The sequence below is a fragment of the Coregonus lavaretus genome (assembly GCF_964263955.1).
Source record: "Coregonus lavaretus genome assembly, chromosome: 1".
Lineage (NCBI taxonomy): Eukaryota > Metazoa > Chordata > Actinopteri > Salmoniformes > Salmonidae > Coregonus > Coregonus lavaretus.
In genome coordinates, this window is record NC_139988.1 from 65,366,552 (window position 1) to 65,393,976 (window position 27,425).

General features: G+C 42.8%; 1 protein-coding gene across 1 annotated transcript; it reads right to left on the reverse strand.

Moving 5' to 3' along the window:
- Positions 1-629: 629 nt before the first annotated feature.
- On the reverse strand, positions 630-27,308 carry nlrc3 (NLR family, CARD domain containing 3). Its single transcript, XM_084158067.1, has 19 exons — positions 27,215-27,308; positions 17,385-17,570; positions 16,636-16,899; positions 14,679-16,428; positions 14,199-14,285; positions 13,460-13,543; positions 13,158-13,241; positions 11,512-11,595; positions 11,263-11,346; positions 10,595-10,678; positions 9,889-9,972; positions 9,063-9,146; positions 8,717-8,800; positions 8,439-8,522; positions 6,939-7,022; positions 6,727-6,810; positions 6,185-6,268; positions 1,291-1,374; positions 630-1,153 (listed from the first exon to the last, which is right to left on the reverse strand). The coding sequence occupies exons 2-19, from the start codon at positions 17,506-17,508 to the stop codon at positions 1,063-1,065; spliced, it is 3,408 nt and encodes a 1,135-aa protein (XP_084014193.1). The 5' UTR covers positions 17,509-17,570; positions 27,215-27,308; the 3' UTR covers positions 630-1,062.
- Positions 27,309-27,425: the final 117 nt, after the last annotated feature.

Consider the following 27,425-nt stretch of genomic DNA (forward strand, 5'->3'; position numbering starts at 1 on the left):
CTATTCCGTTTAACTGTCGATCTAATTGAATCCTTCATCTTTTAATGAAATACTAAAGCTTGCTATAGTATAAAATACATTTTATATATGTCATTGCTTTGTTTTAGTAATACAACCTTTCTTTTTGGGGGTGTGATTAGCACTATGAGCTTTATCTCAATATCAATTCAAGCACTTCTTTAATTACTAGTTAGTCAAGTGAAGGAACATTAGAGTAAACTATAGAGTATCAAGAAAAGGCGTCCTGATGGGATGAAAGTTTCATGCACGATCAACACTGCTGCCCTGTATAGTACTGTAGCTAGTAATCATTACTGTATACAGTACTATATACAGTAGGCTAAATATATGTGACTTACTGTAGCTAGTGAGATCTTTGCCATCTGAGCGTGAAGGTCACTGCACAGTACAGTATCTTCACAGTAGGGTACTGTATCTTCCAGTATGTATGGTGCACACATCATACATCCTGCATGAACTGTATATGTCACGTCACACACATTTTCAATTCATATAAAGGCATTGTATATGTAGGTGCTTTAAGATGTGTTTATTAGGAAAATAAATGTACATAAATAATATTTTAATGTAATTAGCTGTAAATCAATGTCAGTCGGTATCACTATCAATGTACACAATTCCCCCCCGACAGTACCAATGTAATAGATCTTAAATGAAGACCCACAACAAATATCCCTGCGGTTTGTCTTTGTGGCTGTCCGTCAGAAGCTAGGTCCAATGAGCCAGGCTGATGGGTAGCCTCTGAAATTCTTACTCTACATGTCCATTGCAAAGACAAAGATTTCTCCATGGGCAATGGATGTGTTCAGAAGGGTGAAACGTGTTCAGAACATTGCAAAGTATTGACCTGGCACGAGAATGATGGTTCTATATAATACATGTTATATATCAATGTATAAGTATGAAAATGTATGCACTCACTAACTGTAAGTCGCTCTGGATAAGAGCGTCTGCTAAATGACTAAAATGTACTGTAATGTTTAACCCTCCTGAATAAGCCCCTGGTGACCCATGGCCTTTGACCTCTGGTGTCCCTCCTGGTCAGATCTCCACCACACAGTCTGGAGAGTTGGTTCTGATGGCATCAGAGATGACCTTTGCTCCTGACTCTCCGATGCCGTTCCCCTGCAAGCTGGAGGAGTGGAGGAGCATCCATTAATGCCTGAGTGAGTACACACTCACGCATGGACAAACCCTTTTACATACCTTTTATATACAATATACAGTCCACACCAAACCATGTATGAAAAGTCATCAGGATACACTCACTTTATATAAGTTAGCTGGTGGTTTCCTTTCAGGGCTGTGGCGATGAATATGGCTCCATCCATTCCCAGAGAGTTCTCCTGCAGACTGCAAATACATTACATGCATCAAAGGCTCATGTAGAATCCAACATGAGGTCTAAGGCACAACCAGACAAAAAACACTCAAAAACAAGACAGCAAGTCCATTTGAAAGTAATGTATTGTGGCAGCACTCTGAAATTGCTATCAATAAGGGAACTGTATGAACCTGTGAATACATGTGCGTGGTTGTGTCTGTATCAAATGCTTTCTACTCAAGCCTTTCATGTGCTCTCGCTCTCCCTCTGACTCAGTACTTAGATGAACTAAGCACAACAAATGAAATGTACCCACTCACAATTACTATTTACATTCCTCTACGTATTTATTTGGACAGTGAAGCTAAAAGTTTTAATTTGGCTCTATCCTCCAGCAATTTGGATTTGAGCTAAATGGCGTATTATTATTATATTATTAGATCAAATGTTTTATATGAGGCGACAGTACAGAATGTCACCTTTTATTTGAGGGTAATTTCATACCTGTTTTACCATTTACAAATGAAAGCACTTTATGTACGTAGTCCCCCCATTTGACGGTATCATAAGTATTTGGACCAATTCACTTATAGTGTATTACATTTAGAAGTTGGTCCGATATTCTTAGCATGCAATGACTACATCAAGCTTGTGACTCGACAAACTTGAATAGAATATGTTCAGAAACATATTATATTCTTATTTACAATAAAATAATACAAATGTACCATTCATTTCTATTGGGCACAACATCATCTGAAACACAAACAAAACAAACTGCAAATGCATCCAACAAGTTTGTAGAGTCACAAGCTTGATGTAGTCACTGCATGCTAGGATTATGGGACCAAATATAAAACTTTTGACTGAATTGAATACACTATAAGTACATTTTTCCAAATACTTATGCTACCTTCAAATGGGAGGACTAGATATATAAAGTGCATTCATTTCTAAACAGTAAAACATACACTACCGGTTAAAGGTTTAAGAACTCCTACTCATTCAAGGGTTTTTGTTTATTTTTTACTATTTTCTACATTGTAGAATAATAGTGAAGACATCAAAACTATGAAATAACACATATGGAATCATGTAGTAACCAAAAAAGTGTTAAACAAAACAAAATATATTTGATATTCTTCAAATAGCTTTTGCCTTGATGACAGTGTTGCACACTCTTGGCATTCTCTCAACCAGCTTCATGAGGTAGTCACCTGGAATGCATTTCAATTAACAGGTGTTCCTTCTTAAAAGTTAATTTGTGGAATTTCTTTCCTTCTTAATGCGTTTGAGCCAATCAGTTGTGTTGTGACAAGGTATACAGAAGATAGCCCTATTTGGTAAAAGACCAAGTCCATATTATTGCAAAAGACCAAGTCCATATTAAGGCAAGAACAGCTCAAATAAGCAAAGAGAAACGACAGTCCATCATTACTTTAAGACATGAAGGTCAGTCAATACAGAACATTTCAAGAACTGAACGTTTCTTCAAGTACAGTCGCAAAAACCATCAAGCACTATGATGAAACTGGCTCTCATGAGCACCGCCACAGGAAAGGAAGACCCAGAGTTACCTCTGCTGCAGAGGATAAGTTCATTAGAGTTACCAGCCTCAGAAATTGCAGCCCAAATAAATGCTTCACAGAGTTCAGGTAACAGACACCTCTCAACATCAACTGTTCAGAGAAGACCGTGTGAATCAGGCCTTAATGGTCAAATTCCTGCAAAGAAACCACTACTAAAGGACACCAATAAGAAGAAGAGACATGCTTAGGCCAAGAAACACGAGCAATGGACATTAGACCGGTGGAAATGTGTCCTTTGGTCTGGAGTCCAAATTGGAGATTTTTGGTTCCAACCGCCTTGTCTTTGTGAGATGCGGTGTGGGTGAACGGATGATCTCTGCATGTGTATTTCCCACCGTAAAGCATGGAGGAGGAGGTGTTATGGTATGGGGGTGCTTTGCTGGTGACACTGTCTGTGATTTATTTAGAATTCAAGGCACACTTAACCAGCATGACTACCACAGCATTCTGCAGCGATACGCCATCCCATCTGGTTTAGGCTTAGTGGGAGCATCATTTGTTTTTCAACAGGACAATGACCCAACACACCTCCAGGCTGTGTAAGGGCTATTTTACCAAGAAAGAGAGTGATGGAGTGCTGCATCAGATGACCTGTCCTCCACAATCCCCCGACCTCAACCAAATTGAGATGGTTTGGGATGAGTCGGACTGCAGAGTGAAGGAAAAGCAGCCAACAAGTGCTCAGCATATGTGGGAACTCCTTCAAGACTGTTGTAAAAGCATTCCAGGTGAAGCTGGTTGAGAGAATGCCAAGAGTGTGCAAAGCTGTCATCAAGGCAAAGGGTGGCTATTTGAAGAATCTCAAATATAAAATATATTTTGATTTGTTTAACACTTTTTTGGTCACTACATGATTCCATATGTGTTATTTCATAGTTCTGATTTCTTGAATGAGTAGGTGTTCTAAAACGTTTGACCGGTAGTGTATGTATGAATATACCCTCAAATAAAAGGTGGCTTTCTGTACTGTCGCCTCCATAATTTTTTAAAATCTCAAATCCAAAATGCTGGAGTATAGAGCCAAATGAAAAGTTTTAGCTTCACTGTCCAAATAAATACATAGGGGAGTGCATATCAGTGTGAAATATGTTCTTAGTATAGAGTCCACTGGAAGCCAGAGAGATGAAGTATGACTAATATCACTTACTGAAACATTTCAGGCTACTAGAGCTTGATAAATGGGTAGAATTACAACCAGCACAATCAAAGACAGGTACATAAATACAGTGCCTTCAGACAGTTTTCACACCCCTTGACGTTTTTCACATTTTGTTGTGTTACAGCCTGAATTTAAAATTGATTACATTAAAATATTTTGTGTCACTGGCCTACACACAATACCCCATAATGTCAAAGTGGAATTATGTTTTTCATTTTTTTTTAGAAATTAATTAAAAATGAAAAGCTGAAATGTCTTGAGTCAGTAAGTATTTAACCATTTTGTTAAGGCAAGATTAAATAAGTTCAGGAGTAAAAATGTGCTTAACAAGTCACATAATAAGTTGCAATAATAGGGTTTAACATTATTTTTTAATGACTACCTCATCTCTGTACCCCACACATACAATTATCTGTAAGGTCCCTCAGTCGAGCAGTGAATTTCAAACACAGATTCAACCACAAAGACCAGGGAGGTTTTCCAATGCCTCGCAAAGAAGGGCACCTATTGGTAGATGGGTAAAAAAAAAAAGCAGACATTGAATAGCCTTTGAATAGCCTTTGAGCATGGTGAAGTTATTAATTACCACACTTTGGATGGTGTATCAATACATCCAGCCACTACAAAGATACAGGTGTCCTTCCTAACTCAGTTGCCGGAGAGGAAGGAAACCACTCAGGGATTTCACCATGAGGCCAATGGTGACTTTAAAACAGTTACAGTTTAATGGCTGTGATAGGAGAAAACTGAGGCTGGATCAACAACATTGTAGTTACTCCACAATACTAACCTAAATGACATAGTGAAAAGAAGGAAGCCTGTACAGAATAAAAAATATTCCAAAACATGCATCCTGTTTGCAATAAAGTACTAAAGTAAAACTGACAAAGAAATGAACTTTGTGTCCTGAATACAAAGTGTTATGTTTGGGGAAAATCCAACACATTACTGAGTACCACTCTTCATATTTTCAAGCATGGTGGCTTCATCATGTTATTGGTATATTTGTAATCGGCAAGGACTAAGGAGTTTAAATAGTAAAAATAAATAAACGGAATAGAGCTAAGCACAGGCAAAATCCTAGAGGAAAACCTGGTTCAGTCTGCTTTCCAACAGACACTGGGAGACACATTCACCTTTCAGCAGGACAATAACCTAAAACACAAGGCCAAATATACACTGGAGTTGTTTACCAAGACGTCATTAAATGTTCCTGAGTGGCCTAGTTACAGTTTTGACTTAAATCTGCTTGAAAATCTATGGCAATACTTCAAAATGGTTGTCTAGCAATGATCAACAACCAACTTGACAGAGCTTGACACATTTAAAAAAGAGTCATTTGCAAATATTGTACAATCCAGGTGTGCAAAGCTCTTAGAGACGTACCCAGAAAGACTCACAGCTGTAATCGCTGCCAAAGGTGATTCTAACAGGGGTGTTAATACTCATGTAAATGAGATATTTCTGTATTTCATTTTCAATAAATTAGCAAATATTAATAAAAGCAAGTTTTCACTTTCTCTTTATGGGGTATTGTGTGTCGATGGGTGAGAGAAAAATAAATTTGAATCCATTTGAATTCAGGCTGTAACACAACAAAATGTGGAACATGTCAAGGGGTATGAATACTTTCTGAAGGCACTGTAGTAGGAAATTGCTGTTATATCCATTGTGAAATGTATTACTTTGTAAAACAGATTGCCATGGTAACACTAGCCCACTATAGTTAATATGTTTAAAACCACTAATGTTTTGTTCCAGATCTATGGTTGCTAATGACAATACAGCCCCTGGGGAGTGGAGTTGTTAATCCCTGTGGTTTCCTCTGTGCTTGTGGCCAAACATGTTTGATGTTAAAATGATGCAAAACAGAAATGCCTTGGTTACAGTCCTAAAGAAAATAATTTGACTTGTCACGTAGTTAATAATCTTAAAAAGATAAATGCTATTGTAGAAATGTGTAAGTGGGAATACAATTGCTAGTGTGCTATTGGTATTGTTGTCAATTGGTATTCTTGCTAATGTTCATACATGCTTCTTTATGATGTCCTCTGTGAAATGACAAGGACACACTGGACCAAGAGGACTCACTTTAATGATTTGAGTGTTCTGTTTGTCTTCAGTGCATTAGCCAAAGCCTTGGCTCCCTCCATCCCTATGGAGTTCCCTCGTAGGCTGGAACACAAAAGAGAACATGACAGAAAGGATACAAATAACACAAAGTCTCTATATGGACCATTGGAGGCTGGTGAAGTCAGAGGGCAGGCTCATAGTAATGGCTGGAATGGAATACATGGAACAGTAAATGTAGGATTTCCATGTGTTTAATACCATTTAATTTGTTCCATTTCATTCATTACTATGAGCCTATATTGGACTGTGTGGGGACAAAAAGCTGGGAAGAAGAGATTGAAAATGTCAGGAACAAAGCGGTCACGAGAATGTGCCATCAGTGGCTGTCAAGAACAAACAACAAAGAGTGAGAAATTGGGAGGGAAAGTGTGACAGAGTGAACAATTTCTAGCAAATGCAGCGGGTCAAGAGAATGAGAGAGTCAATTTGTTGGTATTATGCCACAAGGACACATTACAAATAAAGAGAGAGCGAGAGGTTAAATCAAATAGAAAACTCACTCCAGAGTGTGCAGGGTTTTGTTGACCATTAGAGCCTCGGCCATTGAGATGGCACCACTCCTGCCTGCTGATACACCCTGGAGACTGTAGAGAGAACACACGTGACCATACACACACACTCATTCTCCTCCATCAGTAGCATTTACAATCTGGCAGAAATAAAGGCAACAAAGCTATTAGATCAGTATTGAATAGAGCTATGGGGCACTAACCACAAAGTACAGAGAGATGCATTGGTCTTCAGGGCTCCTGCCAGAGCTACAACTCCTTCATCCCCAATGGCATTCTCCTGTAGACTATATATATATATATATATATATATATATATATATATACACACACACACACACACACACACACACACACACACACACACACACACACACACACACACACACACACACACACACACACACACACACACACACACACACACACACACACACACACACACACACACACACACACACACACACACACACACACACACACACACACACACACACACACACACACACACACACACACACACACACACACACACACACACACACACACACACACACACACACACACACACACACACACACACACACACACACACACACACACACACACACACACACACACACACACACACACACACACACACACACACACACACACACACACACACACACACACACACACACACACACACACACACACACACACACACACACACACACACACACACACACACACACACACACACACACACACACACACACACACACACACACACACACACACACACACACACACACACACACACACACACACACACACACACACACACACACACACACACACACACACACACACACACACACACACACACACACACACACACACACACACACACACACACACACACACACACACACACACACACACACACACACACACACACACACACACACACACACACACACACACACACACACACACACACACACACACACACACACACACACACACACACACACACACACACACACACACACACACACACACACACACACACACACACACACACACACACACACACACACACACACACACACACACACACACACACACACACACACACACACACACACACACACACACACACACACACACACACACACACACACACACACACACACACACACACACACACACACACACACACACACACACACACACACACACACACACACACACACACACACACACACACACACACACACACACACACACACACACACACACACACACACACACACACACACACACACACACACACACACACACACACACACACACACACACACACACACACACACACACACACACACACACACACACACACACACACACACACACACACACACACACACACACACACACACACACACACACACACACACACACACACACACACACACACACACACACACACACACACACACACACACACACACACACACACACACACACACACACACACACACACACACACACACACACACACACACACACACACACACACACACAGAGCAAAATCAGTCTCCAAAGTCAATCAATGACATTTAACTGTTCTTTGATTTCCAGACTTGGGAATGGTACTGTTTAGTCTAAATAAAGTGCCATAGGTAGAATGAATTGTAGTTCAGTGCTTAGCTTACTCTAGTAGCTGCATGGTGGAGTTGGTGAGTAGAGCATGGGCCAAGGATTTAGTGGCTGTGCACTTGATGAAATTCCACTGGAGACTGGTAGACAGAGAGGGATATTTAGGTGAATTTAAATGTGCGTGTGTTGCCCGCATTCTCCACCAAATGTGGCAAGGTGTGGGTTGCTGCTGCAGCCAGCAATTAGGGTGGTTCAATCTCAGCAGGCATTCCCCTCACTTTGCCACAGTGTGTGTGTGTATGTATGTGTGTGTGCACAGATCTGACTGACTTACTGTAAAGAAGTAAGCGCTCGGTTGACCTTCACAGCTCCAGCTATGGCTTTCACCCCCTCGTCGTGCAGCAAGTTGGCTGTAAGACTAAGACACACACAGAGATAATGAATGCAAGAGCATCGGTGAGAATCAAATAAAAACAGAGAAAGAAAGCGAGAGAAACCTTCATAAATTCTGAATGACCCCAGCTCAAAATAGCCAACTTCTCAGTGCTCCTACTGTTAATACAGACCCCAGACGCCTCACTATAGCACACCCTGGGGTAAAGACATTTCCTGACAGCTAGGCATTTCTGTGCCACCGAATGGCAGAGGAGACTTTACTGACAGGTGGTGTTGTGACTCACTCCAGGTGCCGGAGAGAGCTGTTCTCCTGCAGTGCCCTGGCCATGTCCTTCGCCCCCTCCACCCCGATTGAGTTCTCACGCAGACTAGCAGGGAGAGGGGAATGAAACAGAGTTATGACAAAGGCAGAGCCCTGAAACAGCTAGTGTCCTTCTGAAGATGATATGACAGGCTCTGCATAGGTATAAAATGGTATAAAACGTTGAACACTGAGGAAAACAAGGAGGTTTCTTCTTACAACACTCAGACTGAGATTATGACAGGTTTAGACAGGTTTAAAGCTGAAATCCATAGTTCATGAAACTGCCACGTCCGTTTGCGATATTACAACAACAACAAAAAGTTACTTCAAACAACGAACACTGTTTTTTTCCCCCTCTGACATCATTGCACGTGCAATAGAACAGCAGAATGTAGTGCAACTTGTTTTTTTACAACGATGCTGGATGCTCCTCTCCCCTGTTTAATCAACAAAACAAAAACAATAAAGGTGCTGGGGGGGCGAACAGTGTTGATGTTTCCCCCTTTACGGATTTCAGAACATTTCCATTCTAATCAGCGACTGATTCAGATTTGGCTGAATGTGTGCAGTGCATCCTCTGGGCAATCAGTGATGAAAATTGACCCATTTAAAGTGCCTGGGAGACAGATGTGCAGATGACATGTGCAGCAGCAGCACTGGTGTTTAGGGAGAGACATGCTAAGCTGAGCAATCATAGTTGAAGGAAGTCATTATGACATACATTAATCACTTAATGTTTCCTCAGTCATTATACTCATTATGACTTCATTGAAGTGAACAGCATTTGCATTAGCTCCAGTACTCACTTCAGAGAGATGAGTCCACGGTTCAACCGCAGAGCCTTGGTTAACGCAGTCATCCCTTTGTTACTGATGGAGTTACTCTGCAGGCTGAAAATGGACATAGAAGGATTAATTTACCCTTAGAACCTACCGATCGGTTCTTCTATTTCATTCTATTTCTATGGAGTTCTTGGTAGCCTATTGCTTTTTGTGGTTGTAAATGGAACTGTACGTATTGGAAACGTGTTTGTGGCAGGCTGGCATTGCTTAACTTATTACATGGGTCGAATTTGATTCACAGAAGTGTATTGTGCCATATCACAGTGTGTTGCATGCTTTTCCATGTTTGAAGCAGGCCTATAGGCCAATCTATTTGGCATGACAGCTGTGCATGGCCCTATCTTGTTGCCTATATCATCATAATAAAAATAAAAATGCCCCCTTAGTCACTTTAACCTGACGCCAGGCCTGCAGTAAGCTAATCATGATTGAACCAGCATGAGGAAAATGTGCCAGAAAACAATGTCGCTATGACAACTGCCGCTGCTTCAAACCATGTTAGATAACAAACAGATGGTTTATGTCATCTAGGTCAAATGTGTGTTTGTGAATGTATTTGTGCTTGAGTGTAAGGGGAATATGAAACATTTAAAGTTTATGTCAAGTGGAGGAGCTGCATTGTGGTCATGTCAGGTAATGTCATGTCATGTAGTGAGGGCAGGACACTGACTGCAGCGAGAGGAGGCTGTGGTTGACTGTCAGGGCCTGGGCCAGGGCTGCAGTGCCTTTATCCCCAAGCTGGTTACTGCTCAGACTGCAGACACACAGAGAAACAGAAAACACATTTCAGAAAGCAGCAATTGTGCATTATTCTGGGCCCTATTCTGTCAATACTGGTAGTCAGTGGTAACCAGGTTTCCAGGGTACCCTAAGCTAAAAAACTAAAATTCGTATTCTTGCACCATGGAGAGCACGTAGAAAATTGATATGAAAATCGACTTTCTGTTTTCTTTCAAATCCAACATTGTTTTGTTGAATAAATGAAGGATAAAGACAGGATATTGATAGAAGTTGTACTACATGTCAGGCCTTCTCCATTCATATTCATATTAATCCTGCACACCTGTTTGAGAGTCCCAGCTTTAATTTCACAATTTACATTGTGACCATTGCTTTCCCGCTCTGAGAATATAGGTCACTCGATTCTGACATATTGAACAGTTCTATAGCAGTCAATAGTCTACTATGTGATGGAACATGACATTGATTGTCTTATGCTCCTAGACGGCCAGACAATCAATCTGTTTCAAGACGTTTCGGTGACATATATTTCATAGAATGTTTAGATAGACATCTTGTAATATGAACCACCGATAATGATGACCCAAACGTCCTTACATCAGTTCTGTAAGTGTCCGGTTTGTCTTTAGCGCTTCTGCAATCCTCTTGGCTCCATCTGCTCCAATACAATTCTTCTGTACACTGGGAACACAATGTTGACATGTTTCAGCGTGCGCGCACACACACACACACACACACACACACAGCCACAAGACCCATGCTCACTTGCTGACCTCAATAAGTTGACCGTTCACTTATAAACACACACACACACACACACACACACGGATGGTCGGTAGGACTCACTTCAGCGAGACAAGCTTGCGGTTGGACAGCAGCACCTCAGCCAGGGCATGAGCACCCTCCTCCTCAATGCGATTATTTTGGAAACTGCAGAGCCGGGAGAAAATGAAAACAAAAACCAAAATTATATTTCATATTTCACAGGCATTGGTAAAAATAATAAATGGCAGTAATTGTTGAGAGTAAATGTCAGAGTCGAAAATCATATACAGTGCCTAATGAAAGTCTTCACACCCTTTGCACATTTTGCTGCCTTATTTTTAAATCTGAAAAGGGATTACATTTGATTTAGTTTCTACTGATCTACACAACCTACTACACATTTTCAAAGTGAGAGAAAAAATATAGAAATGTTCTAAAATTAATAAAAAACAAAGATGTCTTACTTGCATATGTCTTAAATCCCAGAGTTAATACTTGTTTGAAGCACCTTTTTGGCAGCAATTACAGCTGTGAATCATGTTGAATAAGAACATAAATCCATTGTTTTGGCAAAACTGCTCAAGCTCCGTCAATTTGGTTGGGGATCATTGATGGACAGCAATATTCAAGTCTTAATGATCTCAGATTTTTTTTAAACAGATTTATGTCAGCACCAAGACTGGACCACTCAACACCTCTTGGAAACCCATTCTGGTGTGTCTTTAGTCTTAAAATGTGTTTAATTTTCCCACTGTAAAATTTTACTATCCCAGTGTTAGGTCTTCAAAAGACTGAGGCAGGTTTTCCTCCACATTTTTCCCTGGGCTTTGCCAGTTTTATATTTATTTTGGTCCTGACCAAACTCTGCAGTCCCTGCCAGGACAAGCATACCTATACCATGACACTGACACAACAATTCTTAAAAATGTAGAGGGTTTACTCTGTGATGTGTTGGATTTGCCCCAAACCTTACATCCAATTATTTGCCATGTTGTCTTGAAGTATTACTTAAGGGCCTTGTTGCAAACAAGAGGGATGACTTGGAATGGATTTTTTAGCATAGGTTTCCTTCTTTTCACTCTGTCATATAGGCCAGTAATGTGGAGTGAATTCAGTGTTGTTGATCTATGCACAGTTTTTTTTATCAGCTTAGCCAATTAACTTTGTGGCTGTTTTAAAATAATATTTGGCCTTATAGTGATATCCATGAGCAGTTTCCATTCTCTTAGGAAGGACAGCCATATTCTCACAGTACCAGGGTGATATGATACACCATCCACAATTTATACCGTACTTGACCATACTCAAAAGGATATTCAGTGTCTTGTAATTATTTCGTAACCTCCCCTGATATGTGCCTGTCTAAAAATGTATCACTAAGCTCATTTTCAGCTCTGAGGTTGAATCATTGTTTGAAATTCACTATCCAACTGAGGGACCTTACAGAGACAGGAGAAGTTGTTCTTAAATCATGAACTTGTTAAGATGTGCCACAGCAAGGGGTGTGAAGAATTACGCAATCAAATTCGCATATAATTTATATATGTTTTATTAATTCCTGCAAATGTCTATAATTTTTCATACATTTTGAAAACTCTTAAGTAGTTTATGTAGATCTGTAGGAAGAAAAATGGAATGTAATCCTTTTTAGATTTAAATTTAAGACACCAAATGTGACAACTGTGCAAGGGGTGTAAAGACTTTCACTAGCCATTGTAGTTACTCACTTGATGGACACCAGGACCTGATTCATTTTGAGGGCTTCTGCTAGAAACTTGGCGCCTTTAGATCCAATGTTGTTGCTACGGAGACTAAGCCACAAACAACTTATGCTTAACCAAAGGAGAACTTTGTGAAATTAAACTTTCGGTACCACTTTCACACTTATTATATAACCAACAGGTGGGGGGGGGTTTCTTGCTCAGAAGATGTTCTCAGATTACTGTTAAAGTGACTGGAACATTGTCATGAACAAACAAACATATGCCATTAATTTGGATGTAATCAGACACAAATTGATCTCACTCACTCAAGCGTAATCAGTGTCCGGTTAACCAGCAGTGCTCGACTCAGGGCCTTGGCCCCTTTGTTGCTGATAGCATTCTCTGCCAGACTGAATATAAGAGAAGTTACATAAGAAAGACCATCATACTACATTTACATTTACTACATCATTATGCAATACTGGGCATACCAATTTGCATGTATGACCTCAGTGAATATCATGAACAGTATTATCTCACTGTAAAGAACATTTTCAATCGTAATAAAAGCATAGCAATGAACCTGAATGAGAGCTGAAATGTCCCCAATGCTAAATGTCTGACGACATTATTTAATGGTTGTGTAAACATTATGTAATCTCCTTGAAATTAAGCATTACCAGAATAGATGTGAAGGACCTGAGGTCCCAGGGGTCTAAACTGGTTAATGAAAGAAGTAGCAATGTAATTTGTTTAACCCTGATAACAGATCACACAATTGGGTGGCAGTCGGGTGACAACAATCAATTTGAGTCCAATCACAAGTACTTGAGGAGACTCATTGACAGTCCTCTGCACCTGATTGGACCATGGACGAGTTCCCCGTACACTAAAGTACAGAAACAAGGCAAGACAATGACTGAAAATTGAACACCTGCATGTCCTTAAGAGAGGCTACTTATAGGATGTAGGCTGCTTAGTTTCGGCTATTTTTTCCCCACACATAGTGAGGGGTTCTAGTCATTTTATAGAATCCCTGTCGCAAAGAAATTAATGGCTCCTGACCTTATCTTCTGAAGGTGGCAGTCCTTCGCACTCAGTAAGCTTCCCAGCAGTTCCATGACATCATCTTTAAAATGGTTATTTTCCAATCTGCAAAATGTTAAGATATAGCATCCTTAGTATTATAAACGTCTATACTCTGTCATAGGGATTTGGAAATTATATTTCAAGTTTAGCCATAAATGTCCCAACATATGGCAGGTTCTGCCTCTGACCTTAACTCTTTTACTATGTCCCCACATTCCCCCCCTTTTAATTCCCCTTATCTGAAATGGTTGCACTTTGGAGTGAAGGAGGGTCTTTTCTGGGATGGGGAGGGGCTTTGTTGAGATGAGGAGGGGGTTATCTGAGATGGGGAGGAGCTTATATGAGATGTGGAGGATCTTAGCTAAAATGTGGAAGGGTTTTTATTAGATGGGGAGGAGACACCATTAGACAGGGAGGGTATGACAGTGACCTGAGATAGGGTCTGCTCTAACTAACCTGAGATGGCTGCAGTAGAGCAGCTGAGGCAGCAGGCTTTTGACAGTGGAGTAGTCCAGACATGCCGACAGGTTGGTCTCCTCACTGCACTCTGGAGACACCTGTAGCAGGTAGGCCAGCGCTGTGCGGTGTGTTCGTGTTAGCTTCCCTCCCAGGCCGCCACAGCGCAGGTCCTCCTCCACGCTGCGTAGCACCTCTGTGTGCTGCAGCTCCTGCAGGCAGTAGGCCACGTTCACTGAGCGCAGTGACACCACAGCACCCCCGCTGCCCAGGAGGTCCTGCAGCAGCCCCGCCGCCCAAACCCTTTGGCCCCCATCGTCCTTCCCCTGGGCCAGCAGGCCTGCCAGCGGCCGCACTGCCGCTGGACACAGCAACCCTGCCAGGAACCGCACAAACACGTCCAGGTGACCATCCTCCGCCTGCTGGGACCGCTGCAGGGCACTCCTGAAGTGGTTCTGGAAGCCGATCTTGGGCCAGGACATGGCGCTCTCGGTGAACAGGTCAAAGATAGCACGTTTGGAGCAGATGTGGTAGTATGTGGCTGCTAAGAACTCTTGCACAGTCAGGTGGGTGAAGCGGTAGGCCACACAATTCGGGGAATCCTCGCGGATCAGTACTCCAGTTCCGAGGCCACCCTGGGTGGATGGAAGGTCTACTCCATAGGCCCTCATGTCCTGCTCACTGAAGGTGTATTTGTGCTTCAGAAGTCCGTAGAAGGCCAGTCGGCCCAGACTTCCCAGCAGCTTGCGGTTGTTCCCGTTAAGCTGGTCCATCTTGATAGGCTCTCTGCCTCTGGGCTCGCCTGCTTCGGCTCTCATAGCGCAGAAGTGGGAATAGAGCTCAGTGCAGGTCCTGGGAAGGCCCTCCTGCCAGCCACTCTCCAATAGGTACCCAAAGGTAACCGCCACTATCCAGCAAATGCAAGGCATGTAAGACATCACCATTAAGATCTTGTTGGACTCCAAGTGAGTCCATATCTGACTGGCAGTATCTCCCTTAGGGAAGTTGTGGCTCAGGAACAGCCGGATTTCCTTCGGGCTGAATCCGGGGATCTCGGTCACCCTGTCCACTAGTCCCCCAGGAATCAACGAGGCCACCGCCGGCCTGGAGGTCACCCACACCGCTGCTTCAGGGAGCAGGTTTCCCCGGATGATGTTGGTGACCAAGTCGTCCACCGACACCTCCTTCTTGGGGTCGGTGCAAGGCGCAGCCTCCGAGAAGTCCAGAGGACAACGGAACTCGTCCAGACCGTCGAAGATCAGCAATGTCCGACATGTGCCACTCAGCACCAGGCTGGGGTCCGTCATGTGAGGGAAGGCCAGCTTCACCAGCCTTTCGGCCGACAGCTTCTCCCCAGTGTTCAGCTCCCAGAAGGCAAAGGGCAAGACAAAACTCACGTCCGTGCAGATCTCGCCTCGGCTCCAAAGGCGTACAAAATGTCCCACAAGGGTACTCTTGCCGATGCCGGCCACTCCCACGGTGAGGGAGACCCTGGGGGGCAGGCTGACCCGGGTGAGGGGCTCCAGGAGTTTGGCCAGGGCCAGCTGTCTGACGTGGTGTCTCCGCGCCCCACGGGTGGCCTCTACCTGCATGAGGTCGTGCTCCTTCTGCTGGAGGTCTGAGAGGCCGTCGACCAGGAGCAATACTCTGGAGGAGGAGAATTCTGGGCTGGAGGGGCCAGAGGAGAGGCTGTCACTTGGTGTGGGATACTGCAACAGAAGAGCCTCCTTGTGCTCCTGAACCATGGGGTCTGCAGAGAGAGGAGAATCAAATCACAGACAATGATAGCTTACAGTAGTTTCAGAGAGGGGAAGGTGTATACCTATACAATTACCAACAATAGATAGCTTTATCACTATGTGGATCTGAACTACTTGCAGAAGGCAGATGACAATCCTACACACAACACACTCTAGCCTATAAACTAGATGTCAACCAATAGGCTCCTCCTCCTCACCGTGCATCGTGATGAGCCGGTACACCTGGGAGTCAGAGTTCTCAATGAAGGCCTGGAGAGCGTCGGAGCCCTGGGGCTCCATGCTGGCCAGGATGGAGGTGAGGGTGCCCACCCGGTCCTGCAGCTGCCCCCCAGCCTGTACCTGGGCCTCCTCCCCCTGGCTCAACAGCTCCAGCTTCTTCATGTGGGACAGCGCCCCCTCCAGGAGGGGAGTGGTAATGAAGCGCTGCAGCTGCCCCTGGTGTTTCTGGATCCAGCCCACATCTGGGCCACAAGAGACAAGAGAGACCAACAGGATAAGGGAAAATCAATGTACATCATATACAGAGCTCTGAATTCTGATTAGAACTCTGTATGTACAATTTGCACTTTTGACTTCGAGTAAATCATACATTTATGTTAATGTTGGATTGGTGTGAATTCTTCAAGTTATGTGTACGTATCTTCTGTTAGAATTTGGTCTAGCATTGCTGACGGGCAAAAAATAGATGTTTTTTATGTCAGATGTCTGGTACAACTTAACCTAACATAGCAGGTGTAAGAAGACGCCTGAGCATAGTTCCTACATCCGGTTTCAGGGGTAAAGGAAGCTAGGTTGAATTAGCTGTATCCCTGAAAACCGGATGCATCCAGTTGTTGGCAACTTGTCCAAGGCAGCTTTCATGTACAGTTCTTTCATTGATTGAGGAAATTATCAATGAAGGACATTAAGTGCAGCTCATAATGGAAACAACAGCAATGGCTTTTACCTTCCATCTCTCCCTTGGTGGAAGCTGAGCTGGGGGTAGACTGGAGGTCAACATAGCAGTCCTCTTGCCATGCGATACGCTTGTTTCTGTCCAGGATAGAATTGTAATGGGTGTTTCTTTCCATGGAGCTGTTGCTTGTTCCTGCCTAAAGATATTCCTGTCCACCTCTCTCCATCTCCGATTACTCTTGAACACAAAAAGAAAAGCATGTCTCACCTCAGGGCACAGAAACGTAACATGTTGTGATGGAAGCCTTCTTCATTGTCAGTACAGTAACGCCCTTGCCAATCATTGACTTTGTCCTCACCTGATTGGAGTGTCCAAGGGCTCATATGAACAGTGTATGATAATTGTGCCAATCATCAGGGGCCTCATTTATAACAGTTGTGTAAATTTCACACAACATTTCTGTGTGCACCATTTCTGAAAAGTCTGTGCATGTACAAAAATATAGAAATGTATCAACTTGGCACAAAATCAGACCTGTCGTAAAACTGTGCGCACGTGAACGAGCATTAAAACTCCCCCTGGAAACACCCTCCATTCACCTTTTATGGTGACAATAATGCACTTTATTTGCTGTATAATTTGGAACTATTTGGAATTAGGCCACGGCAGTTTCTAAAAGAAAGAGCAATTGCAATTGCAAAGGTGTGGGCAGAATGTTTTAATATTTTCAAACTAAATCATGTTTTGACTAAACATGCATGCTGCAGCGATTGCCTGTCCGCGCATTCTGCAAGATTGATTGTATATTCTAAACTATTTAAAAGTAGACTATGCTACAGCCCACACTTTTATGCAAAATATGAATTGTTGTTCCATGGAAAATAAGAGCACTTCCTCCCAGCTGCCCACTGCACTGAGGCTAGGAAACACTATCACCACCGATAAATCTACAATAATCGAGAATTTCAACAAGCATTTTGCTACGGCTGGCCATGCTTTCCACCTGGCTACCACTACCCCGGCCACCAGCTCTGCACCCTCCGCTGCAACTTGCCCATGCCCCCCCCGCTTCTCCTTCACACAAATCCAGACAGCTGATGTTCTAAAAGAGCTGCAAAATCTGGACCCCTACAAATCATCTGGGCTAGACAATCTGGACCCTTTCTTTCTAAAACTAGCCGCCGAAATTGTCGCAACCCCTATTACTAGCCTGTTCAACCTCTCTTTCGTAACGTCTGAGATCCCCAGAGATTGGAAAGCTGCCGCGGTCATCCCCCTCTTCAAAGGGGGTGACACTCTAGATCCAAACTGTTACAGACCCATATCCATCCTGCCCTGCCTTTCAAAAGTTTTTGAAAGCCAAGTCAACAAACAGATCACCGACCATTTCGAATCCCACCGTACCTTCTCCGCTATGCAATCCGGTTTCCGAGCTGGTCATGGGTGCACTTCAGCCACGCTCAAGGTCCTAAACGATATTATAACCGCGATCGATAATAGACAGTACTGTGCAGCCGTTTTCATTGACCTGGCCAAGGCTTTCGACTCTGTCAACCACCGCATTCTTATTGGCAGACTAAATAGCCTTGGTTTCTCAAATGACTGCCTCGCCTGGTTCACCAACTACTTCTCAGATAGAGTTCAATGTGTCAAATCGGAGGGCCTGTTGTCTGGACCTATGGCAGTCTCTATGGGGGTGCCACAGGGTTCAATTCTTGGGCCGACTCTTTTCTCTGTGTATATCAATGACGTCGCTCTTGCTGCTGGTGACTCTCAGATCCACCTCTACGCAGACGACACCATTTTGTATACATCTGGCCCTTCATTGGACACTGTGTTAACAAACCTCCAAACGAGCTTCAATTCCATACAACACTCCTTCAGTAGCCTCCAACTGCTCTTAAACACTAGTAAAACTAAATGCATGCTCTTCAACCGAACGCTGCTTGCACCCGCCCACCCGACTAGAATCACTACTCTCGACGGGTCTGACCTAGAGTATGTGGACAACTACAAATATCTAGGTGTCTGGTTAGACTGTAAACTCTCCTTCCAGACTCACATTAAGAATCTCCAATCCAAAGTTAAATCTAGAATCGGTTTCCTATTTCGCAACAAAGCCTCCTTCACTCATGCTGCCAAACATGCCCTCGTAAAACTGACTATCCTACCGATCCTTGACTTCGGCGATGTCATTTACAAAATAGCCTCCAACACTCTACTCAGCAAATTGGATGTAGTCTATCACAGTGCCATCCGTTTTGTCTCCAAAGCCCCATATAATACCCACCACTGTGACCTGTACGCTCTTGTTGGCTGGTCCTCACTACATATTCGTCGCCAAACCCACTGGCTCCAGGCCATCTATAAATCACTGCTAGGCAAATCCCCGCCTTATCTTAGCTCATTGGTCACCATAGCAACACCCACCCGTAGTCTGCGCTCCAGCGGGTATATCTCACTGGTCATCCCCAAAGCCAACACCTCCTTTGGCCGCAATTCCTTCCAGTTCTCTGCTGCCAATGACTGGAACAAATTGCAAAAATCTCTGAAGCTGGAGACACTTATCTCCCTCACTAACTTTAAGCATCAGTTGTCAGAGCACCTTACCGATCACTGCACCTGTACACAGCCCATCTGAAATTAGCCCACCCAACTACCTCATCCCTATATTGTTATCTATTTTGCTCTTTTGCACCCCAGTATCTCTATTTGCACATCATCTCTTGCACATCTATCATTCCAGTGTTAATACTAATTGTAATTATTTTGCACTATAGCCTATTTTATTGCCTTACCTCCATAACTTGCTAAATTTGCACACTGTATATTATATGTATTTCTGTTGTATTTTTGACTTTGTGTTGTTTTACCCCATATGTAACTCTGTGTTTGTTTTTATCGCACTGCTATGCTTTATCTTGGCCAGGTCGCAGTTGTAAATGAGAACTTGTTCTCAACTGGTTTACCTGGTTAAATAAAGGTGAAATAAAAAAATAAAAAATGCTGAAGCATGAGGTGATGGTGGCGGATGAATGGCATGACAATGGGCCTCAGGATCTCGTCACAGGAATCTCTGTGCATTCAAATTGCCATTGATAAAATGCAATTGTGTTTGTTGTCTGTAGCTTATGCCTGCCCATATCATAACCCCACTGCCACCATGGGGCACTCTGTTCACATTGACATCAGCAAACCGCTCACCACAAAACGCCATACACGCTGTCTGCCATCTGCCCAGTACAGTTGAAACCGGGATTAATCCGTGAAGGGTACACTTCTCCAGTAGCCATCGAAGGTGAGCATTTGCCCACTGAAGTCGGTGACGACACCGAACTGCAGTCAGGTCAAGACCCTGGTGAAGACGATGAGCATGCAGATGACTTTCCCTGAGACGGTTTCTGACAGTTTGTGCAAAAATTATTCGGTTGTGCGAACCCACAGTTTCATCAGGTGTCCCGGTGGCTGGTCTCAGGCCGGTTGGACGTACTGCCAAATTCTCTAAAATGATGTTGGAAGCAGCTTATGGTAGAGAAATTAACATTTAATTATCTGGCAACAGCTCTGGTGGACATCCCTGCAGTCAGCATGCCAATTGCACTCTCCCTCAACACTTGAGACATCTGTGGCATTGTGTTGTGTGACAAAATTGCAAATTTTGTGGTGTTTTATTGTTCCCAGCACAAGGTGCACCTTTGTAATGATCATGCTTTTTAATCAGCTTCTTGATAAGTCACACCTGTCAGGTGGATGGATTATCTTGTCAAAGGAGAAACGCTCACTAAGAGGGATGTAAACAAATTTGTGTCAAAACATTTCTGGGATCTTTTATTATAGCTCATGAAACATGGGACCAACATTTTACATGTTGTGTTAATATTTTTGTTCAGTGTTTGATGGACTGCATGTGAAATTCTGAAATATTGTATAGGGCAGGCTACTGATTATTTAAAATGTATTACAATACTTACTAGGGCTGGGAATTGCCGGGGGACCTCATGATACTTAGGTGCCGAAATGCAACCTGGTCTCAGAGCATTTCGTAATATTCTGTAAGTAAATCTGAGACCCTCCATTTAGAATTCTATGTTACGTTTCGAATGGTATGTATTAATTTGTGGATGTCCATTGCAAATCATACAATACGTAATGAATTAGAAAAATGCACAATATGTTACGAATTTGCAATACGTATGATATGTTACAAATTCCAATTTGTTGTTGCTAACGTTAGCTACGTGGCTAATGCTAACGTTAGCTAGGCTAGTGGTTAGGGTTAAGGTTAGGAGTTAGGTTAAAGGGTTAAGGTTAGGGGAAGGGTTAGCTAACATGCTAAGTAGTTGCAAAGTAGCTAAAAAGTAGTTGCAAAGTTGCTGATTAGCTAAAATGCTAAAGTTGTCCATGATGAGATTCGAACACACAACATTTGAGTTGCAAGACATTAGCGTTATTCACCCACCCATCCATCCATCCATCCATCCATCCATCCAGCTGACCAACCACTCATTTCCTTTTTGCATTAAAAGAGTATATTGACACACCCGTGCATCAATCTAATTAACATGATTTAAAAAAAACAATCAAAATCAATCAGTTTAGGCTATAGATATTTTGCATGGGCTCAATCCACTGCATCCGCCTATGTCGGCCTTCCGCATCTGCAGTGGAAAGTGGCAGAGCTACAGCATTGTTTGTCAGACCAGGAGACATCCCGAAAATCTGTATTCTCATGAAAACATCTGTAGTGTCCGAACCTACAAACTAATATGACCCTGCTATGGAAAGGGGAGACACTCACGATGTTGTTCTCTGTTTTGCTCTACGACCCCCACAAATGTCACGGACTCATTTGAAGCTAACCCATACAAATGAATGGAAGGTATGGAGGTAGTTTTGTGCCAACAAAAAAAATCAATCAATCAGATTCCAAACTCTCCACCATGGCCAAGACCAAAGAGCTCTCCAAGGATGTGAGGGACAAGATTGTAGACCTACACAAGGCTGGAATGGGCTACAAGACCATCGCCAAGCAGCTTGGTGAGAAGGTGACAACAGTTGGTGCGATTATTCGCAAATGGAAGAAACACAAAATACCTGTCAATCCCCCTCGGCCTGGGGCTCCATGCAAGATCTCACCTCGTGAAGTTGCAATGATCATGAGAACGGTGAGGAATCATCTTGTCAATGATCTCAAGGCAGCTGGGACCATAGTCACCAAGAAAACAATTGGTAACACACTACGCTGTGAAGGACTGAAATCCTGCAGCGCCTGCAAGGTCCCCCTGCTCAAGAAAGCACATTTACAGGCCCGTCTGAAGTTGATGAACATCTGAATGATTCAGAGGAGAACTGGGTGAAAGTGTTGTGGTCAGATGAGACCAAAATCGAGCTCTTTGGCATCAACTCAACTCGCCGTGTTTGAAGGAGGAGGAATGCTGCCTATGACCCCAAGAACACCATCCCCACCGTCAAAGATGGAGGTGGAAACATTATGCTTTGGGGGTGTTTTTCTGCTAAGGGGACAGGACAACTTCACTGCATCAAAGGGATAATAATAATAATAATATGCCATTTAGCAGATGCTTTTATCCAAAGCGACTTACAGTCATGCGTGCATACATTTATGTGTATGGGTGGTCCCGGGGATCGAACCCACTACCTTGGCGTTACAAGCGCCGTGCTCTACCAGTTGAGCTACAGAGGACCACATGATGGACGGGGCCATGTACCGTCAAATCTTGGGTGAGAACCTCCTTCCCTCAGCCAAGGCATTGAAAATGGGTTGTGGATGGGTATTCCAACATGACAATGACACTACATGACAATGACCCAAAGCATGACAATGACCTAGCCAGTCTCCAGACCTTAATCCCATAGAAAATCTGTGGAGGGAGCTGAAGATTCGAGTTGCCAAAAGTCAGCCTCGAAACCTTAATGACTTGGAGAAGATCTGCAAAGAGGAGTGGAACAAAATCCCTCCTGAGATGTGTGCAAACCTGGTGGCCAACTACAAGAAACGTCTGACCTCTGTGATTGCCAACAAGGGTTTTGCCACCAAGTAATAAATCATGTTTTGCAGAAGGGTCAAATACTTATTTCCCTCATTAAAATGCAAATCAATTTATAAATTTTTGACATGCGTTTTTCTGGATTTTTTTGTTGTTATTCTGTCTCTCACTGTTCAAATAAACCTACCATTAAAATTATAGACTGATCATGTCTTTGTCAGTGGGCAAACGTACAAAATCAGCAGGGGATCAAATACTTTTTTCCCTCACTGTATGTATTGCGACTCTCAAGATTCTGTATGTATTGCGATTCGATACTGTGATTGTATTGTGATTCGATGTTCCAAACATAATGCTCACCACATATCTTCAGCAGAGAGACGAGGAGAGCATGAGAAAATGAGTTTTGATCAGTCATGGAAATAAAAGTTCTGAAAACAAATTGGCTCTCTATTTAAAAAGAAGATGGAGAACATGCTATGAAGGAAAAATACTGGAGTTTTGGTACAGGTACAGCCAACTAGCTCACAAATAATATTACGATATTGTCGATATGATATATTGAAAAACATAATATCCCGATATGTAACTGTAGGCCTATCGATTTTTTTCCCCATCACTAGTACTTACAGTAGCATGCATACATACTGTAGGTCTACTTCAATTGAAAAGATCAACTGTTCATGCACCTTAAATCCGACTGTATATTATAAACTGTGCTGCCTATGGGATTGCAAAACTTGAAATACAAATAGATTATCTATTTACTTCTACTAGGTCCAATTCAATTAGAGATGTGCATGGTAATTTGTTGTATGGCTACTTCGGGAATATGAACCCATCAAGGCCAGAGAAGGTGAGGAATTTATTCTGCAATGGTCATGAAAATAAAATAAATAAGAAAAAGATTCCTGTTTATATTTTAGATTCAAAAAATTAAACATACTAATGGAAAATGGCTGCATTTTTGTTAATATGTTCTCCAGTTTAAATTTTTTATGAATAAACTTTTCATCATGACCCCCATTTGCACAAAACACTTGCCAGGTTGCAATGCAATACAATATACAATATAGACTCCTGAATTCTATGATACAATTAAAGCCTTATATAATGCTCCAGTTGCCTGTGTACAGGTAAATAAGCTGAAGACTGGATTGTTTCCCACTCCATTTGGGGTCAGAAGGAAACAAGAAAATCAAAGGTCCTTGTGTGCAGAGTTGAGAACCAGGATACTGCCTTTGGCAATTAAAATAGGTGGGTTTAATGACATAGATGAAGAAGAGCCGCTATGTACTGTATTCGATTTAGGAGAGGTCGAGAATGACCAGCAGTTTTTTTTCACTGTACTTTATATGATTATGTAAATAAAAATGATATGATAATTGTATTTTGCTACAGAAAATAGTGTCTTATAAGCCAATGTGGGTTGGGCATCCTTGAAGTTCATAATAATATGAAACCTTTGTGCAGTTATGAATGGTGCATCTGTGTGAGATCCTCAAGTAAACAAGCAATTTTCCTCTCATTGATACCATTAGTGTACTCCTTTTTCAAGTCAGCTGAAAATAAACCGTGCAGTGCAGCCTAATGTGCTGTTCTTAAAAATAAATAACAAATAAATAAATAAGTGCTTTTCTTTTCAAATCAAATGCATGGCCCATATAATTCACAAGGCATACACCTTTTCAGTAGTCAGCATTAAGTGGTTACTTTATTCTTTTTCCATTTAAAGAGTATATTTAGAGGCCAAACTCAAGGTACTGATTCATTCCAAACATGATGAAAGAAATAGATGTAATCAAAATGAAAACTTCTATGCAAGATACACTACATGACCAAAAGTATGTGAACACCTGCTTGTCGAACATCTAATTCCAAAATCATGGCCATTAATATGGAGTTGGTCCCCCCGTTGCTGCTATAACAGCCTTCACTCTTCTGGGAAGGCTTTCCACTAGTTGTTGGAACATTGCTGCGGGGAGTTGCTTCCATTCAGCCACAGGAGCATTAGTGAGGTCGGGCACTGATTTTGTGCAATTAGGCCTGTCTCGCAGTCGGCATTCCAATTCATCCCAAAGGTGTTCGATGGGGTTGAGGTCAGTGCTCTGTGCAGGCCAGTTCTTCCACACCGATCTCGACAAACCATTTCTGTATGGACCTCGCTTTGTGAACGGGGGCATTGTCATGCTGAAACAGGAAAGGGCCTTCCCCAAACTGCCCCAGACCATTATTCCTCCTCCACCAAACCTTACAGTTGGCACTATGCATTCAGGCAGGTAGCGTTCTCCTGGCGTCTGGCAAACCCAGATTCGTCCGTCGGACTGCCAGATAGTGAAGCATGATTCATCACTCCAGAGAAGGCGTTTCAACTGCTCCAGAGTCCAATGGCAGCGAGCTTTACACCACTCCAGCCGACACTTGGCATTGCGCATGGTGATCTTATGCTTGTGTGCGGCTGCTCGGCCATGGTAACCCATTTCATGAAGCTCCCGACGAGCAGTTCTTGCGCTGACGTTGCTTCCAGATGCAGTTTGGAACTCGGTAGTGAGTGTTGCAACCGAGGACAAACGATTTTTACGCGCTTCGCGCTTCAGCACTCGGCAGCCCCGTTCTGTGAGCTTGAGGGGCCTACCACTTCACGACTGAGCCGTTGTTGCTCCTAGACGTTTTCACTTCACAATAATAGTACTACAGTTGACCGGGGCAGTCCAACAGGCCAGAAATTTGATGAACTGACTTGTTGGAAAGGTGGCATCCTATGGCGGTGCCACGTTGAAAGTCACTGAGCTCTTCAGTAAGGCCATTCTACTGCCAATGTTTGTCTATGGAGATTGCATGGCTGTGTGCTCGATTTTATACACCTGTCAGCAACGAGTGTGGCTGAAATAGCCGAATCCACTAATTTGAAGGAGTGTCCACATACTTTTGTATATGTAACTGTCAAAAATACAAATTATTTCAAAAACGTCCATTATAAAATCTCCCTCCCCAGCCACCCTAATTGACATCAAATTTCAAATCAACAGAAGAACATAAAGTCACCTTACCGTCAAGATCTTGATGTGCTACAGTAGCATAGTATACACCTGGCTTATACATGGTTTTCACTGTAACAAGATAGACAGAGCAAAGCAAGTTTTCCTGTAAAGTCAGTCTGTCTTTACCATACAAGGTATGTTTACAGCGGAAGCTGACTCAACTCATCACCCAAACCAAACCCCATAAAAGTAGCACTTGAGGTTTTCAGGCAGGTTGTCAGCTTCCGGTTCAGTCTGAGACAGAGTTTTGTCAGAGAGTCACTAAGCTAAAAACCACGTAACCCACCACGGCCTGGCTGCATCCTTCACATTATACCTCAGACACAAACAGTGAGACAAACTTACGTAACTATAGTAACAGGAGTACAGGACAATGCTACTCTTTGGAGATACTCGAGTAACTATGTTAACAGTCACTCTTATAAACTCTCAAGAGCATCAGCATCGATATACAGTCTCATCAAAAAATTAATGAAGCATTAGGTGAGCTAGAGCGAAACTTAGTGTAAATAATTGCCTTCCATGTAGTCTATCATTGTACTTCCTGTCTAGGTGGCCGTTGGGCCTCACTTGACTGCTCACACATGTCTGGTAATTGCAGCGGAGTTTAAACAATGGTTTTGAAGTCCCAGTCAGAGTGGCTGGTCCCAATGTTGAAAGGAAATGAGAGAGTTGGGTGAAGAAGTTGGAAGGGGTGTGAGAAAGGTCAAGAGCTCAAGTAGCCATACATGCAATATCTAAACCCATGTGGACCCCCACAAGGGAGAAAATAACTGAAATTGAAGCGAGTTTAAGATAAATAAATGTATGATCAGGTACGGAGGTAACTCACCTTGGGCGACTGGTGCAGCTGTGGGTCTGGTTTCAACAGGTGTGAGCAGAAATTACCCTGAACCCAAGTCCTCTACCTTTTAGAGTGGGGTGGGATAGAAATAGAACAGCTGCTTTGGTTTAGTGGATCTTGCTCTCGCTGTCTGTAGCTGGCCTGAAAGGAACTCGCAAACAAACCAAAAAAATTGAAATCCTCTGGAGACACTTTTCTG